Here is a 17,439-nt window from a genome sequence, read left to right on the forward strand (position 1 = left end):
ATGTGAACAAGCTATAGATCTTTGTTTTTGGAAGGTATCAGGTTTTTTTTTTTTATTGCAGAATATGTAGAGAAGCTGTTCAGAACCCTCTGTTAGTGTTTCCTGTCAAACCTTGTCTTTAAAGGGATATTCCTAACTTAATCACATGGCCTACTTACAGCATCACTGATATGGTTTGAATATTTGTCCCATCCAAAGTTAATGTTCAAATTTAATCCTCAGTGTGGCAGAATTCGGACATTGGGACTTTAAGAGGCCATTGGGTCATGAGGGCTCTGCCCTCATGAATGAATTAATCCATTCTCATGAATGAATTAATCCACTTAGGTATTAATGGGTTATTATGGGAATGCGACTGTTGGCCTTATAAGAGGAAGAGAGACCTGAGTTAGTATGCTCAGCCTCTTCGCCATATGATGTCTGGCATTGCCTCAGGACTCTGCATAGAGTCCCCACGAGGAAGAAGGCCCTCAGCAGATGGAACCCTTCAACCTTGGACTTCTGTAAGAATAACTGTAAGAAATAAATTCATTTTTCTTTGTAAATTATCCAGTTTTAGGGATTCTGTTGTAACTAACAAAAATGGACTAAAACAATCACTGGTAAATGAAAGATTGTTAGGTTTATATTTCAGCAGTACAATAATCTACACAACTTAATATCCTTCATGAGATGGGAAGAAGTATTGTTGGTTCTCAGCATCTTCTCTTTCAGCTAACCTAGATTTTCCTTAATCCTCTTTGATCTGTATCTAGAGGAACTTCTCAAGTTTGAACGTAACAATTTTATGTTTCATAACTTTGATTTTGCTTGTAACTACTCTCATTATGGATTTAAAGCTGTGATGGCATTTTGTTTTCTTTGTATCAATTCTTTTTTATCTTTTTCATTTCATTCATTCAACAACTGTTTTCACAGAGCCTGAGTCAGGGATTACATACTGATTACTTGGGAGATTCACTTCCAGTACAGAGTGGGCAAAAGAACAAGAATCTGAGGCAGGGAAGGATAAAAAGTAATTTGAGGTAATGCATTGTTGTTCTGGCCATTGCTTCATGATAAACCATGAAGACATCAGGTCACTGACTTAGCCACTCAAGAACTGAGAAACCATGCCGTAGAGCAAGCCATCAGATGGAAGAAGATAATTTATCTCTCTGGTTTCCTTTTGTGTTTTGTCTTCCGGTTTGTTGCTCATACTACCCCTGTATAGTAGCATTGTTTATCCCAGTCTGGAAATGGTAAACGGAGAAAAAGACTGTAGGCGTGCAGCTCGTTATCCTCCCGTGATGGAGTCATATGAACTGTATGTATTGGTAGGCTGATGTATCTATTAGTAGGCTGAGGCAGAAAAATGGACTCAAAATTCTAGTAGCTAGCTGAGGTTGAATCTCAAAAGATGTATGTGTCCCATACAACAACAAATACTTTATAAGAGACAGGAACTGTCCTAGGTGCTCTGTTTATAGCAGTGAACAAGAAAGTTCCTGCCCTCACAGAGATGTCCTTACATCTTGGCTTTCTATTGGTATTTCACAGGGGCATGATGGCTTACTTTTTGTACTTCTTCACTTTTCTTCTAAGTTCTTATGTTACTCCTACTGAGAAGTATATTCTTCCTCTGAGTATGCACAATTACATTTCATTTTTCTTAATTTTATCCCCCCTATCCCTTTAGATGTCCTGTTTTTCTTTTTTTTAAAAATTTAATTTTGTTTCAAGTTCCAGGATACATGTGCAGGTTTGCTACATAGTAAATATGTGCCATGGTGGTTTGCAGCACCTATCAATCTTATCACCTAGGTATTAAGCCCCACATATGTTAGCTGTTTATCCTGATGCTCTCCCCCTCCACACACACCACCCTCCCCACTGACAGGCCCCAGTGTGTATTTTTCCTCTATCTATATCCATGTGTTCTCATTGTTCAGCTCCCACTACATACAGTGTTTAGATTTGTGTTCCTGCGTTAGTTTGCTGGTGATAATGGCTTCCAGCTCCATGTATGTCCCTGCAAAGGACATGATCTCGTTTCTTTTCATGGCTGCATCATATTCCATGTTGTATATGTACCACATTTTCTCTATCCAGTCTGTCTTTGATGGCATTTGGGTTGATTCGATGTCTTTGCTATTGTGAATAGTGCTGCAATGAACATAACACGTGTATGTATCTTTATAATAGAATGATTTATATTCTTTTGGGTATATACCCAGTAATGGGATTGCTGGGTCAAATGGTGTTTCTGGTTCTAGGTCTTTGAGGAATCGCCACACTGTCTTCTACAATGGTTGCACTAATATACATTCCTACCAACAGTGTAAAAGCGTTCCTGTTTCTCCACAGCCTCGCTAGAATCTGTTGTTCCTTGACTTTTTTTTTTTTTTTTTTTTTTCTGGAGATGGAGTCTCGCCCTGTCACCAGGCTGGAGTGCAGTGGAGCGATCTCGGCTCATTGCAACTTATGCCTCCCCAGTTCAAGCAATTCGTATGTCTCAGTCTCCTGAGTAGCTGGGACTACAGGTGTGTGCCACCATGCCCAGCTAGTTTTTGTATTTTTAGTAGAGATGGGGTTTCACCATGTTGGCCAGGATGATCTCGATCTCTTGACTTTGTGATCCACCTACCTCGGCCTCCTGAAATACTGGGATTACAGGAGTGAGACACCGTGCCTGGCTGACTTCTTAATAATATCCATTCTGACTGGTATGTGATGGTATCTTATTGTGGTTTTGATTTGCATTTCTCTAATGATCAGTGATGTTGAGCTTTTTTTCATGTTTGTTGGCATCATAAATGTCTTCTTTTGAGAAGTGTCTATTCATGTCCTTTGCCCACTTTTTAATGGGGTTGTTTGTTTTTTTCTGGTAAATTTGTTTAAGTTCCTTGTAGATTCTGGATATTAGCCCTTTGTCAGATGGATGGATTGCAAAAATTTTCTCCCATTATGTAGGTTGCCTGTTCACTTGATGCTAGTTTCTTTTGCTGTGCAGAAGCTCTTTAGTTTAGTTAGATAGCATTTGTCCATTTTTGCTTTTCTTACAATTGCTTTTGATGTTTTTGTCATGAAAACTTTGCCCCGTGCCTATATCCTGAATGGTTGGATGAGATTTCCTTCTAGGATTTTTATACTTTTGGGTTTTACATTTAATGAGTCTTTAACCTATCTTGAATTAATTTTTGTATAAGGTGTAAGGATGGGGTCCAGTTTCAGTTTTCTGCTTATAGCTAGCCAGTTTTCCGCTTATGGCTAGCCAGCTTTCCCAGCAGCATTTATTAAATAGGGGATCCTTTTCCCATTGCTTGTTTTTGTCAGGTTTGTCAAAGATCAGATGGTTGTAGATTTGCGGTCTTATTTCTGAGATCTCTATTCTGTTCTCTTGGTCCATGTGTCTATTTTTGTACCAGTACCATGTTGTTTTGCTTACTGTTGCCCTGTAGTATCATTTGAAGTTGGGTAGTGTGATGCCGCTGGCTTTGTTCTTTTTGCTTAGGATTGTCTTGGCTATACGGGCTCTTTTTTGGTTCCATATGAATTTTAATGTAGTTTTTTCTAAACCTGTGAAGAATGTTAATGGTAGTTTAATGGGAATAGCATTGAATCTATAAATTACTTTGGGCAGTATGGCCATTTTCATGATATTGATTCTTTCTATCCATGATGGAATGTTTTTTCATTTGTTTTTGCCCTCTCTTATTTCCTTGAGCAGTGGTTTGTAGTTCTCCTTGAAGAGGTCCTTCACTCCTTCACTTCCCTTGTTAGCTGTATTCCTAGGCATTTTATTCTTTTTGTAGCATTTGTGAATGGAAGTTCATTCATGATTGGGCTTTCTGCTTGTCTATTATTGGTGTTTGGGAATGGTTGTGATTTTTGCAATTCATTTTGTATCCTGAGACTTTGCTGAAGTTGCATATCAATTTAGAAAACTTTTGGGCTGTCACAATGGAGTTTTCTAGATATAGAATCATGTCATCTGCAAACAGAGACAGTTTGACTTCCTCTCTTCCCGTTTGAAAACTTTTTGTTTCTTTGTCTTGCCTGACTGCCGTGGCCAGAACTTGCAATACTATGTTCAGTAGAAGTGGTGAGAGAGGGCATCCTTGTCTTGTGTGAGTTTTCAAGGGAAATGCTTCCAGCTTTTGCCCATTCAGTATGATATTGGCTGTGGGTTTGTCATAAATGGCTCTTATTATTTTGAGGTATGTTCGGTCAATACCTAGTTTATTGAGAGTTTTTAACATGAAGGGATGTTGAATTTTATCGAAGGCCTTTTCTGTGTCTGTTGAGATAATCATGTGTTTTTTTGTCTTTAGTTCTGTTTATGTGATGAATTAGATTTATTGATTTGTGTATGTTGAACCCGCCTTGCATTCTGGGGATGAAGCTGACTTGATTGTAGTGGATAAGCTTTATGAATGTGCTGCTGTATTCAGTTTGCCAGTATTTTATTGAGGATTTTGTTTGTTTGTTTGTTTGTTTGTTTGAGACAGAGTTTTGCTCTTGTTACCCAGGATGGAGTGCAATGGCATGACCTTGGTTCACTGCAACCTCCACCTCCCAGTTATTAAATTTCCCTCTTAACACTGCTGTAGCTGCATCCCAGAGACTCTGTGTGTTGTCTCTTTGTTCTCATTGGTTTCAAAGGACTTCTTGATTTCTGCCTTAATTTCATTATTTACCCAGGAGTCATTCAGGAGCAGGTTGTTCGATTTACCCAGGAGTCATTCAGGAGCAGGTTGTTCGATTTCCATGTAGTTTTGTGTTTTGAGTGGGTTTCTTTATCTTGAGTTATAATTTGATCGTGCTGTTTTCTGAGAGCCTGTTATGATTTCAGTTCTTTTGTATTTGCTGAGGAGTGTTTTACTTACAAGTACATGATCGATTTTACAGTAAGTGCTGTGTGTCGCCAAGAAGAATATATATTCTGTTGTTTTTGGGTGGAGAGTTCTGTAGATATTTATCAGGTCCACTTGATCCAGAGCTGTGTTCATGTCCTGAGTATCCTTATTAATTTCGTCTTGATGATCTGTCTAATAATGACAGTGGGGTGATAAGTCTCCCACTATTATCGTGTGGGAGTCTAAGTGTCTTTGTAGGTCTCTAAGAGCTTGTTTTATAAATCTGGGTGCTCCTGTATTAGGTGCATATATATTTAGGATAGTTAGCTCTTCTCATTGAATTGAACCCTTTACCATTACGTAATGCCCCCTTTGTCTTTTCTGTTCTCTGTTGGTTTAAACTCTATTTTGTCAGAAACTAGGATTGCAGATCTTGCTTTTTTCTGCTTTCCATTTGCTTGGTATATTTTCCTCCATTCCTTTATTTTGAGCCTATGTGTGTCTTTGCATGTGAGATGGGTCTCTTAAATCCAGCACACTGATGTGTCTTGACTCTATCCAGCTTGCCATTCTGTGTCTTTTAATTGGGGGCATTTAGCCCATTTACATTTAAGGTTAATATTGTTATCTGTGAATTTGATCCTGTTATGATGGTAGCTGGTTATTTATCAGACTTAGTGATGTAGTTGCTTTTTAGTGTCATTGGTCTTTGTACTTCATTGTGTTTTTGCAGTGGCTAGTAGTGGTTTTTCCTTTTGATATTTAGTGCTTCCTTCAGGAGCTCTTGTGAGGTAGGCCTGGTGGTGACTAATTCCCTCAGCAGTTGCTTGTCTGAAAAGGATTTTATTTTTCCTTAGCTTATGAAGCTTAGTTTGGCTGGATATGAAATTCTGGGTTGGAAATCCTTTTCTTTAAGAATGTTGAATATTGACCCCCAATTTCTTCTCACTTGTAGGGTTTCTGCTGAGAAGTTTGCTGTCAGTCTAATGGGTTTCCCTTTGTAGGTGACCTCACCTTTCTCTGTGGCTGCTGTTAACATTTTTTTCCCTTCATTTTGACCTTGGTGAATTTGATGATTATGTGTCTTAGGGCTGATCATCTCATGGAGTATCTTACTGGGGTTCTTTGGATTTCATGAATTTGAATGTTTGCCTGTCAGGTTAGGGAAGTTCTAGATGGTATCGTGAAGTATATTTTCCACCTTGGTTCTATTCTCCCCATCTCTTTCAGGTAGCCCAGTCAGTTATAGGTTCAGTATTTCTACATAATCCCAAAGTTCATGGAGGTTTTGTTTGTTTCTTTTCATTCTTTTTTCTCTCATCTTGTCTGCCTGTCTTATTTCAGCAAGATAGTCTTTAAGTTCTGAAATTCTTTCCTCTGCTTGGTCAGCTTGGCTGTTGATACTTGTTGCATTGTGATGTTCTCAGGTTGTGTTTTTCAACTCCCTTAGGTTATTTACGTTCTTTTCAAATCGATTTTTCTGGTTAACAGCTCCTGTAATGTTTTATCATGGTTCTTAGCTTCTTTGTATTGGGTTAGAACATGCTCCTTTAGCTCTCTAAGTTCATTAGTACCCACCTTCTGAGGCCTACTTGTGTCAGTTCATCCATCTCTGCCTCTGCCCAGTTCTGTGCTCTTCCTGGAGAGGTATTATGATCATATGGAGAAGAGGCATTTTGACTTTTTGAGTTTTCATTGTTTTTTCATTGATTCTTTCTCATCTTTGTGAGTTTATCTAGCTTTGATCTTTCAGTTTGCAAGGACCTTTTTGTTGGATGCTGTTATTGTTGCTTTCTGTTTGTTTGTTTTTCTTTTAACAGTCAGGCCCCTCTTCCATAGGGCTTCTGTGGTTTGCTGGGGGTCATTCCAGAACCTATTCACTTGGGTCCCTTCTGCACCTGGAGGTATCACCAGTGGAAGATGCAGAATAGCAAAGATGGCTGCCTGCTCCTTCCTCTGGCTGGGATCTTTGTCCCAGAGGGGCACCAACCTGTTGCCAACAGGAATGCTCCTGTATAAGGTGTCTGGCAACCCCTATTGGGGATCTCACCCAGTCTGGAGGCAGGGGATCTGGGACGTGCTTAATGAAGCATTCTGGCTGCCCCTTGACAGAGCAGGTGTGCTGTGCTGCGGGGAATCCCACTCGTCTGGACTGCCCGGATTCCTCAGAGCTAGCAGGGGGAAAGTCTAAGTCTGCTAATCTGTGAAGACTGTGGCCACCTCTCCCACTAGAGGCTCAGTCCCAGGGACATCAGAGTTCTGTCCCTAAACCCCTGGCTGCAGTTGCCAAAATTCCTGCAGGAAGGCCCCACCCAGTGAGGAGGGATGGGTTAGGGTTCCGCCTGAAGAGGCAGTCTGGCCATGATCTGCCATAGCCATAGCCACTGTGTGTGCTGTAGGGAATTCCGTCTGGGTCCAAATCATCTAGTCTTCCTGGCACTGGCAGGGGAAGATTGGCAGACTGGAGCTGCAGTCATGGCTGTCACCCCTTGCCCCTGCTCCCCAGGAACTCAGGCATCTTAGGCAGCAGGCAGCCGCAGTGATGATGGCCATGCCTTCCACTAGGAAGTTGGTAGCTGTAGGTAGTCACCAACCCGTTGGCTGCTGAGAGGCCACCAAGAGGCTGCCGAGAATCTGGACAGCTCTGCACTTGAGATCCAAGGCCCTGGTGGCATGGGCTCACGAGGGGGATCTTCTGATCTGTGGGTAGCACAGATCCATGGAAAACATGTGGTTTCCCAGGCAGAGTAGCTCCATCACTCACCATTTCCCTTGGCTGGTGGTAGGAGCTCCCCTTACCCTGTGTGGCTCTCAGGTGGGCCGTTGCACCACCCTGCTTTTCCTTGCTCTCTGTGGGTTGTGCCAGTCAGTCCCAATGAGAGAACTTGGATACCTCAGTTGCCAGTGCAGGATTCACTCATTGTTTTCGTTCTTTTTGGTGGGGGGGCCTCCGACCACGGCTGTTTCTAGTCGACCATCTTGGCCCACCCTGTTTTTCTTTACTTATTTTCAAATGAGGAAAGGTATAGACAAATTCATTGCTTTCCGCTGGTTCAGATGTGTGAGTTTTGTGAGCTTTGCTTGCTTTTTATATTTGCAACATTGGTGTACATACCATCACTTCTACTTTTCTGAGGGTGGTGTGGGGAGATAGAGAGAAATAAACATATCTGCATAGTATAAGATTATGCTTCATTTCCACTTATTGAGAGCATGCCCAGAAAATAGTATGAGATAGTAGAGAAAAATGTACTTTTTCCCAGGTTGATTTTTAATTTGCAAAGCATCATAATAGTATGAGCATCTCCCTACCCTTCAGTGTATGCATGTGTGTGTGTGTGTGTGTGTTTTGTTTGTTTGTTTTTTTTTGACGGAGTCTGGCTCTGTCGCCCAGGTTGGAGAGCAGTGGTGTGATCTCGGCTCAGGTTCAAGTGATTCCTCTGCCTCAGCCTCAAGTGATTCCTCTGCCTCAGCCTCCTGGGTAGCTGGGACTACAGGTACATGCTACCACGCCCAGCTGATTTTTGTAATTTTAGTAGAGACGGGGTTTTACTGTTGGTCAGACTGGTCTTGAACTCCTGACCTCAGGCGATCCACCTGCCTTGGCCTCTGAAGTACTGGGATTACAGATGTGAGCCACTGCGCCCTGCCTATTGTGTTTCTTATGACTAAAGATACATATATTTTGTTGTACATTATCCTTAAATGAAGACCAGCTGCTGATTCGGGCCTTCTCATTAAGAAATACCAGATGTCTACTAACATTGGAATATACATAAATTTGCTATGTTTTAACACTATATTGAAAGATAATTTGTTTTATGTTCATCATGTCTCCTTTCTAAATGCGACATTTTTTTAGGCCTCCTGGCTAACATGTCTTAACTATGATGGAATTTTCTCCTGCCCTGTTGCGTATTTCCTTTGGTAAATTTTGCTAATGATATTAGTGAAAAATGGCAATAATCATCATGCATGATTACTATGGGTCTTTTTTCCCCTCCTCTTGTATTACATTTCCTGAAGGCATTGTGCCATTATTGGTTCTCTTCTCTCCCCTTCCCCGTTTTTGACTGCTATTTTCTGCATGTTTCAGTTTTTTGAATTGTTACAGGAAAATGGTGTATATCCATGTATCTGTATGAATGCGGGGAGGGGGGGGTAGTTGTGGTTTGAGAACATTAATGTTCTAAATCTCTAAGAAGCAGAACTCCTTGCTCCCATACTAATTTTCATCCATGTTCAACAACTGTCTCTGTTATCTCTTATTCCTTTCTTTTAAGACTTATGTGAATGAATGACTAGTTTAAAGTTATAGGTAAAAAAAGTTCCATTAAGAAATACAATCTTCAAAATATTATATAAGTACAATCAACCTTTCATATCCATGGATTCCATATCCATGGATTCAACCAGTCAAAGATGGAAAATATCAGGGAAAAAAAATGAGTGGTTGCATCTGTACCGAATGTGTATAACGTCTACAGACTTTTTCTTGTCATTATTCCCTAAACAATACAGTATAACATTGTTTGCATAGCATGTACTTTGTATTAGGTATTATAAGTAATCTAGAGATGACTTAAAGTATTTGGGAGGATGTGCATAGATTATATGCAAAACTATATCATTTTATATAAGGGACTTGAGCATCTGTAAATTTTCATATTCAAAGTGGGTCTTGAAACCATTCTCCCATAGATACCAAGAGACTACTGTTTATAGTATATTTTGATGTGATAGTGCTTTATAAATATTTCTCTGTTCAAATTAAATATACAAAAGAATTCCCAGTTTGTATAATCTGTATTATACAGGATTCACTACCACAGCAATCTGGAAACCTCTGTCTCAAAGGTGTGGTTCTCCTAGACTCTTAGTGCCGTCATTACCACCACCAGTTCATTTGTCCTCCTGCTTATCACTTTTATCGTGGGTAGGTTGGAAGGACTAGATTTTTCTTATGACTTTCTGACTTTTTTTTAACCTCATCAGTTCCTTCAAGCTGAGTTAGAGGAGTCACAAGAATCCCAGCCCAGGACTCTGAGGTTACAAATTAGAATTGGCAGTTGTGCTTTAAGGAACTTTGGTTTGAAAACTTAAATTTGCCCTTTGGGATTCTTTTTAATAAATTTAAAGTTCTGTATAATAATATAAAATGAAAGGTTGACATACCCTTTGTTCAAAACTGTCTAATAACTATAGTTGACCTTACCACTTGTTAATTCTTGAAACTTAAGTGTTTACTTAATTTAAATAAAAGGTGGTACTATGTATATCCACGGTTTTTATTACTATCAAGCTACAAAAGAAAATGAATATGTATTTGGCTTTGAAAGTCATAGTCGTTGTATCAATACTTTATCTGTGTATGTGATAAATATTAAGTACTTCAGTATTTCTTTTATTAATAAGTTTGCTTGCAGTACAAATAATAGATGAAAAATAGGATGCCAGTCTGTAACCTTAGATGAACACAATTATTTAACTGAGATGATCTTTATCAATACTTTTCTCTGTTTATTGCTTGCTTTGCACAGGAAGGAACTGCAGGAGCTGCAGAATCTTTACAAACAGAACAGTACACATACAGCCCAGCAAGCAGAGCTGATCCAGCAGCTTCAGGTTCTCAATATGGACACACAAAAAGTACTGAGAAATCAGGAAGATGTTCACACAGCTGAAAGTATATCATACCAAAAAGTATGCTTTTATTCTGTAATAAAAATGTAAATGTTTATGTATGAACTTATGGACATACAGAGAATTTATATTTTTTCACATTTCAGCATTTCATTATTACTTCCTTTTACATATGTTTCCTCAAAATTTGGAAGTGAAGGATGGTTCATTGGTAACATTTAAAATTTTGTGAATTTTCTTTATGGTAATTAGAGTTGAATCACTTAAAATATAGATAGAGATTTGCTCGTAGGTATTATTTTTTTAAATTGGCATTCAGATAGCTGCAGTGAAACATACTAGGAGTATAGTCTTAAAACTGGAAAGGATTTGGGGAATGGAATTCCTTGGCCTGCTCTTATAAGAAATTATTTTGTCAAGTATGATTCTAGTTTATGACTTAAGGCAGACTTTCATTATAAAATTTGTACATTATTTTTGGACAAATCTTCACAAATACAAAGAGGATTGCTGAGGAGGTCTTTAGGATCAATATTTTCCAGGATTTTTCTCTGTTTATTTTGTGTGTTTCTGTTCAGTAGTCTTTTACTTTACAGTTGTTGTAGGAGCCTTTTGAGAAGGTTTAGCCAAGTATTTAGGTGTGGTAACTGACTCAGCAGCAATAATTTTATCTAATAATTATAAAAAAAAAATACCTTTATTGGCCAGGCGTGGTAGCTCACACCTGTAATCCCAGCACTTTGGGAGGCCGAGGCAGGCGAATCACAAGGTCAAGAGATCGAGAACATCCTGGCCAATATGATGAAACCCTGTTTCTACTAAAAATACAAAAAGTTAACTGGGCATGTTGGTGCATGCCTGTAGTTCCAGCTACTTGGGAGGCTGAGGCAGGACAATCACTTGAACCTGGGAGGCGGAGGTTGCAGTGAGCCAAGGTCATGCCACTGCATTCCAGCCTGGCCACAGAGCGAGACAATGTCTGAAAAAAAAACACCTTTACTGAGCTCTTCATATGTTTTGTGTAGTGTGCTAAATTATTTATATAAATAACTTAGTTTATATAGTGTTATTCTCATTTAATAATAGTAGTTGAGGCAAGTGAGGCTTAGAGAGGTTAAATAATACAGTTCATATTATCCCTCTAAAATTACTGGATTTTTACTTTTGATCTTACTTTTCTAAAAAAATCACTGTGAAAATCCAATATCTGTAATTAACATGAAATAAATTACTTTAAAACTTAAACACATGTTTTTTAAATGATGCTTTGTAACAGTGGTTTTCAGTGTGTATTTTGTGTTCCCTTTGTGTTTTCCCAAGGACCTAGATGATAGCAAGCAGGAAGATACAGTCTATTCTCTCCACTTCAGCTAGAGCAGTGCTGCCTTTTTGTTTTATAGGGTGGCATTGCCCACTGTGTTTTTTGTTTCTAAACCAGGTTCCATTGCTAAAATGATTTGAAACACTATACTTTATTAATACTTGTTAATTGTTATTAATACTAATTAATTGTTTTCTCTTTTTCCTCCATTGATGACTTTCTGTTGCTTGAAACATTTTTTTTTTCTGTTCTTTGAAACTTTTTTTTTTCCCCTCTTGGCTTCCAGTGTACTATAATTGGGTGGTTTTCTTCCTTCAGTTTCTAGCTATCCCTTTTTAATTTCTTTCTGGTCCTACCCAGTCTCCATGTCCTGTAAGTGTTAAAATGTCCCAGGCCTCACTCTTAGGATCTCTCCCTTTTTTTTTCTGTTTATACTCACACCCTAAGTGATTTTATCTAATCACCTTGACTTTCAAAATTATACTACAGGTTGAATATCCCTTATCTGAAATGCTTGGAACCTGAAACCTGAAGTGTTTCACATTTTGAACTTTTGGGATTTTGGAATATTTGCATTTCATTTACTGGCTGAGCATCCCAAAGCTGAAAATTTGAAATCTAGAATGCTCCAGTGAGCACTTCCTTTGAGCATCATACTGGTGCTCAAAAATGTTTAGGATTTTGGAGCATTTCAGATTTTGGGATTTAGATGCTCTACCTGTATCTATAGGCTGATGATTCCCAAATTTGTAAATTTGTTTATATACCTTGGATCTCTTCGGTGTACTTTAGGAAAGAGTATATCTAATTGCCTACTTAATATCTCTTCACTCGGATACCTAATGGGCATCTCACACTGAAAGTGTTCGAAACAAAACTGTTGCCTTTTATGTTTTCAATACAGGTGCAGAATTTGACTACTTCCCATCACCTTGCTGTCACCATTCTGTCTAGGCCACTATCATGTATTACCTGAATTATTGCAATAACTTGCAGGTTTCTTTGTTCTGATTTTAAGCCTTTTGACATAGGTGCCAGGATATTGTTGCCGAAACTTTGTGAGTCAAATCAGATCACTGTTCTCTTCAAGTCTCTCCAATGGTTTCCCAGACCATTAAAAATAAAAAACCTAAGTTCTTACTACAACCTGTGGGACCCTACATGTTCTGACTACATTATCTCTCTGATCTCATCTTTGCCTTCTCTTCTTATTCACTCCAGCAACACAGACCATGTTGTTGTTCCTTGAACATAACAGATATTTAACCTTCAACTTTCTTCCAGTGGCTGAAAGCTTTCCCACCCAGTTTTCTGCATAGATACCATTTTACTTCCTTTATTCTACAACTTTTACAGTATAAAATTAGTTGATAGCAGACATTAAATGGCAGAAGTGATAAAAGAATGATGTATGTTGTAATAGTAGTAGAGGGAAATATGGGAGCATAACTGGGGGCCTGTTCCAAGACTAAGGATAAAGAAAACTCTCCTTGTTGGTATCATACCAGTAATACTTTGCTGAGAAGATAAGATATCAAAGAGACAAATTAATTTCTGATAACTTTTCCAAATGAACTAGTTCAAACCATAAATTCCCTAGTGTATGTCTTTACTAAATTTGCAGAAGTAGAGCTTATATGCCCCTATTTGGCGAACTTGCCGTCAACTAAATTGTAATCTGGGGTACATTTTGAAACCTTAAACACTTTTCTTCTAGGATTCTGTTTATCTCTTCCAAGAATCATTATAGAAAATGAGAGATATAAGTGTTGGGGGTATGTTGTGTTTGTGAATAGTATTGAGGCAGAAAAAAAAATAAAAGAGAACAAACTGAGATGTGCTAACCTAAAATCACTGGCTTACTTTTCCTTGTGTTTAGTCTATTTTTTGTCATTTCTTTCTCTAGATTGAATTTCATTTTTCTTTTGTTTTTGTTTCTCAAACATTACCTTGGGGAGCATGGGAGTAGGGGGTTCACTGATACTTAATTTGATACTCACTTTGAAATTGTACCTCCCAGTGTAGTATTTTAATTTTGAAGTTATTTTAGATGCTTGTAGTTGTTCATACAGTTTTCATTAGTATCCTCAACTAGACTCAATTTGAAAGTATTTTCCTTATTTATTTATTCTTTATAAATTTTGTCTACAGTTAGTAGACGTTACAATTGTTTTGGTAGCTATATGTAGTTATTTTAAAAGGCAAAGTATTTTATAATTCCATCTCCCAGAGGCAAATACTGTGAACATTTTGAATATTTCAGTTTTAAAAATGCATCTTAACATATCTGTAGGCACACTAATATTTTTCACTTTAACATTATATTTTAAAAAATCATAACATATAACTATTTTAGATGGTCATATAATTTATTTTTCTAGTGTTGGTTATATATGTTATTTGTTTACTCTTGTAAATAAAGCTGCAATAAACATTTCTTTGTCAGTTCAGACTATTACTATTCATTAGAGTGTATTAACTACACATATGTACACACACACACACGCATACACGCACACACGCACTGACCTACCCACCCAGGGAAGACTTTGTTTTATGAAGCTATAACATCATATTAACCATGTGCAATTCACTTTTTTGCTTGTTTGTTTTTTGACAGGGTCTCACTCTCTCACCTAGGCTGGAGTACAGTGGCCCAATCTTGACTCACTGCAACCTCCGCCTCCCAGGTTCAAGCAATTCCCCCACCTCAGCCTCCCCAGTAGCTGGGACTACAGGCATGTGCCACCACACTCAGCTAATTTTTGTGCTTTTCGATAGAGATGGAGTTTCACAATGTTGACCAGGCTGGTCTCGAACTCCTTACCTTAGGTGATCTACCTGCTTCAGCCTCCCAAAGTGCTGGGATTATAGGTGTGAGCCACCGCGACTGGCCCAATTCACTTTTAATTAGTTCATACATAACATATTCTTTTAAAATTATCCTGTAATAAGTATGTATGGGGGTCATGGATTCTAAGGGGACCTGCCTACTACATGATCAGTAAATGTTAAGTTACTGAACTTTGAGACATTGCGTGCTATGATGTCCCACTTTGGATAATGCAATTTAAAAATCATAATTGTATTTTAAAACTTTATGGTGATGTTTCTGTTTTAATTTAAATATTACTCTAGTCCATTTAATGTTTGACTTTGGGTGGATGAATGGTTCTGCAGTGGTGAAAAATGTGGAGAAACAAAATACGAGTGAGAAGTCCTTCCAGTTAGATCACACTTATAAAGACAGAATGTAAAATTGTACTATAAGCCAGGGAGAATCTGAGTTTCCATTTACACAAATTATTTTAGAAACATATTATGTAAATCGAGATAAAAATGTAAGTTGCTCCTAGTAACCATATAATAATAATAGTTAATATGTTTTAGCTTATTGTGTATCAGGCACTGGCAATAAGGCTTTTGCCTTATTGTTTTAAGCCTCGCACCAACCTGATGTGGTATTGTTATTTTTATCCCTGTTTTATAGATCAGGTAACTGAAGCTTAGAGTGTTGTCCAAAGTCAAACAGCTACACGTGTAGAATTCAGATCTAGGTAATCTTGGGTCCAGAATGCAATTCTTAAACTTCATTATAAAGCCCACAGTATAGTTCAGTTGTAAATGGAAAGATGAGATCTTATCCTTAAAAGCCTCGGTAAACAGATTCTACAAACTTGCATTGTCCATTCTCATCCAAATTTTTCCAACACCTGATAATTTCTAATGTTGGAATATTTGTTCTGATATCTAAGTTAAATGTTATTCAAAAGATTTCGTTGCATTCTTTTTGGTGACCAGAGTATAGCAGTTACCTTTCTCTTTGAAAAGGGCTTCCATCATTATTCTCTAGCCACTGTTCCTCCTGATTGTATACATTTGGTTTCTTTTATCTTGCTATTACATCACACTTTAACTTTTTGAGCTTCTGAAGATTTTTTACTAACGCTATTTTTTCTCTTAAAAAATGTACTAGTTGTGTAGTGCAGGATTTTAAAATTTGGGAATGATCACATTGCCTTATTTGTCAGGTGTGCTATTGTTCAGACTTTAGTATTCATTTATATCAGATTATTCATTTTTATTCTGGAGCATTATATGTATTGTCTTTATTCCTTGTCTACACATATTTTTAGATTGTTTTCCAATTTGAATAATCATCCTTGCAATAATGAGATGAAATTATTTACTCAAAATTTCAAACATATTTTCACATAGATTCATTTTAATATTTTTGAATAATAATTGGGATTTAGCTCTAAAACTTAGATGAGCTGAATTAAAAATATTACACTAACAATTTGTCTTCAATTCATATTAAACTTCTTTAAGAATCAGATATTAGTTTACTGTTTCTAATGAAGTTTGTTTCCTCTGTTCTCTTTCTCTCAATTCTTCACCCCTTTCCTTGCCCTTCCATTCCCCATTCTTTCTCTCATTTATTAAGTAGATTTGTATCATAATACCTGTTTAATTATTTGAAAAGATAAAAACAATTGTCCCAAGTGGTAGGATGTGGGAATTGAGGAGGGGAGACAAAGGTGAAGAAAGAAAACTGAAAAAGGTTTTGAGCACAGAGGTGAGTCATATTGTCCCAGAGCTCTCCGTAACGAATTCATCAGTGTCATACACAAGTCTACCAAACATATAGTGTGGAAGAGTTTTCCGGGAGAAAACACCTACCAAGATAAATAAAAGTACTCTAATGTGTTCTCTTCCTCTGAGCATGTAGCCATTCATATAATTTTTAATATTTTTGTGTGTCTGCACATCATTTATATATGTGTATGATTTAAATATTGATAGGGAATTATATCAGCATTTATGATTTCTAGACCATCAAACATGGTTGGGGTACTAACATGTATTTTATAACTTTTTGTTCTATTTAGTGACAATATTACTCAAACTATTAACAAAGAAGGAAAATAAGGAGGTAGCATATGAAATTACATGTTAAATTAGTGTTCTCATTTTTGGCTATAAATAGTACAGTTTTCACTTGAAGAATTTATTGTTTCAGTCAGTGTTGCAAATACAGTTGGTACTTTGTATCCACAGGGCATATCCCCATTCACAGATTCAACCAACCATGAATCGAAAATATTTGGGAAAAAAAAATAGCAGTACAACAATAAAAATTAATACAAAAAGAGTATAGTAACTGTTTACATAGTGTTTACATTGTAACCACTGGGAAAATTCCATCTTATAAGTAATCCAGAGATGGTTTAAAGTATACAGGAGGATGTACATAGGTTATAAGCAAATACCGTGCCATTTTATATAAGGCACTTGTGCATTTGCAGATTTTTGTTATCCACCTGGGTCCTGGAAACAATCTTGTGGATACTGAGGGAATGCTGTAGTGTATTTACTAGATTTGGACGATTTCAATTCTTAAATTAGTATCATTGGGTAACAGAATATATACATTTTCGAAATTGTTAAGATACATAAGATATCATTTACTTCTTTAACACTAATAAAATATTTGAAAAGGGGCTCTTCAGTCTAGGCCCCTGAAAATTAAAGGAGTTGGAGTATAAGGTCTTATTTCTAACTTGCTTTCTGTCCCCTGGAAATCCTTTTAACCTTTTTCACTTTAATTTCTTCAATAGAAAATAGCATGAAGAA

General features: G+C 37.4%; 1 protein-coding gene across 6 annotated transcripts in view; it reads left to right on the top strand.

The window, feature by feature from the left end:
• Window positions 1-17,439, top strand: part of CNTLN (centlein) — a 366,668-nt gene that overhangs the window by 144,578 nt on the left and 204,651 nt on the right. For 4 of the 6 annotated variants that reach the window (XM_073021629.1, XM_073021630.1, XM_073021628.1 and 1 more), the window contains exon 7: window positions 10,383-10,541. In XM_073021629.1, coding sequence (XP_072877730.1) covers window positions 10,383-10,541 — 159 coding nt within the window. Of the gene's footprint in view, window positions 1-10,378; window positions 10,542-17,439 lie in introns of all 6 variants that reach the window. The other 2 variants (XM_007969157.3, XM_007969158.3) reach the window with 1 other exon arrangement.

This window comes from Chlorocebus sabaeus, chromosome 12, assembly GCF_047675955.1.
Source record: "Chlorocebus sabaeus isolate Y175 chromosome 12, mChlSab1.0.hap1, whole genome shotgun sequence".
NCBI lineage: Eukaryota > Metazoa > Chordata > Mammalia > Primates > Cercopithecidae > Chlorocebus > Chlorocebus sabaeus.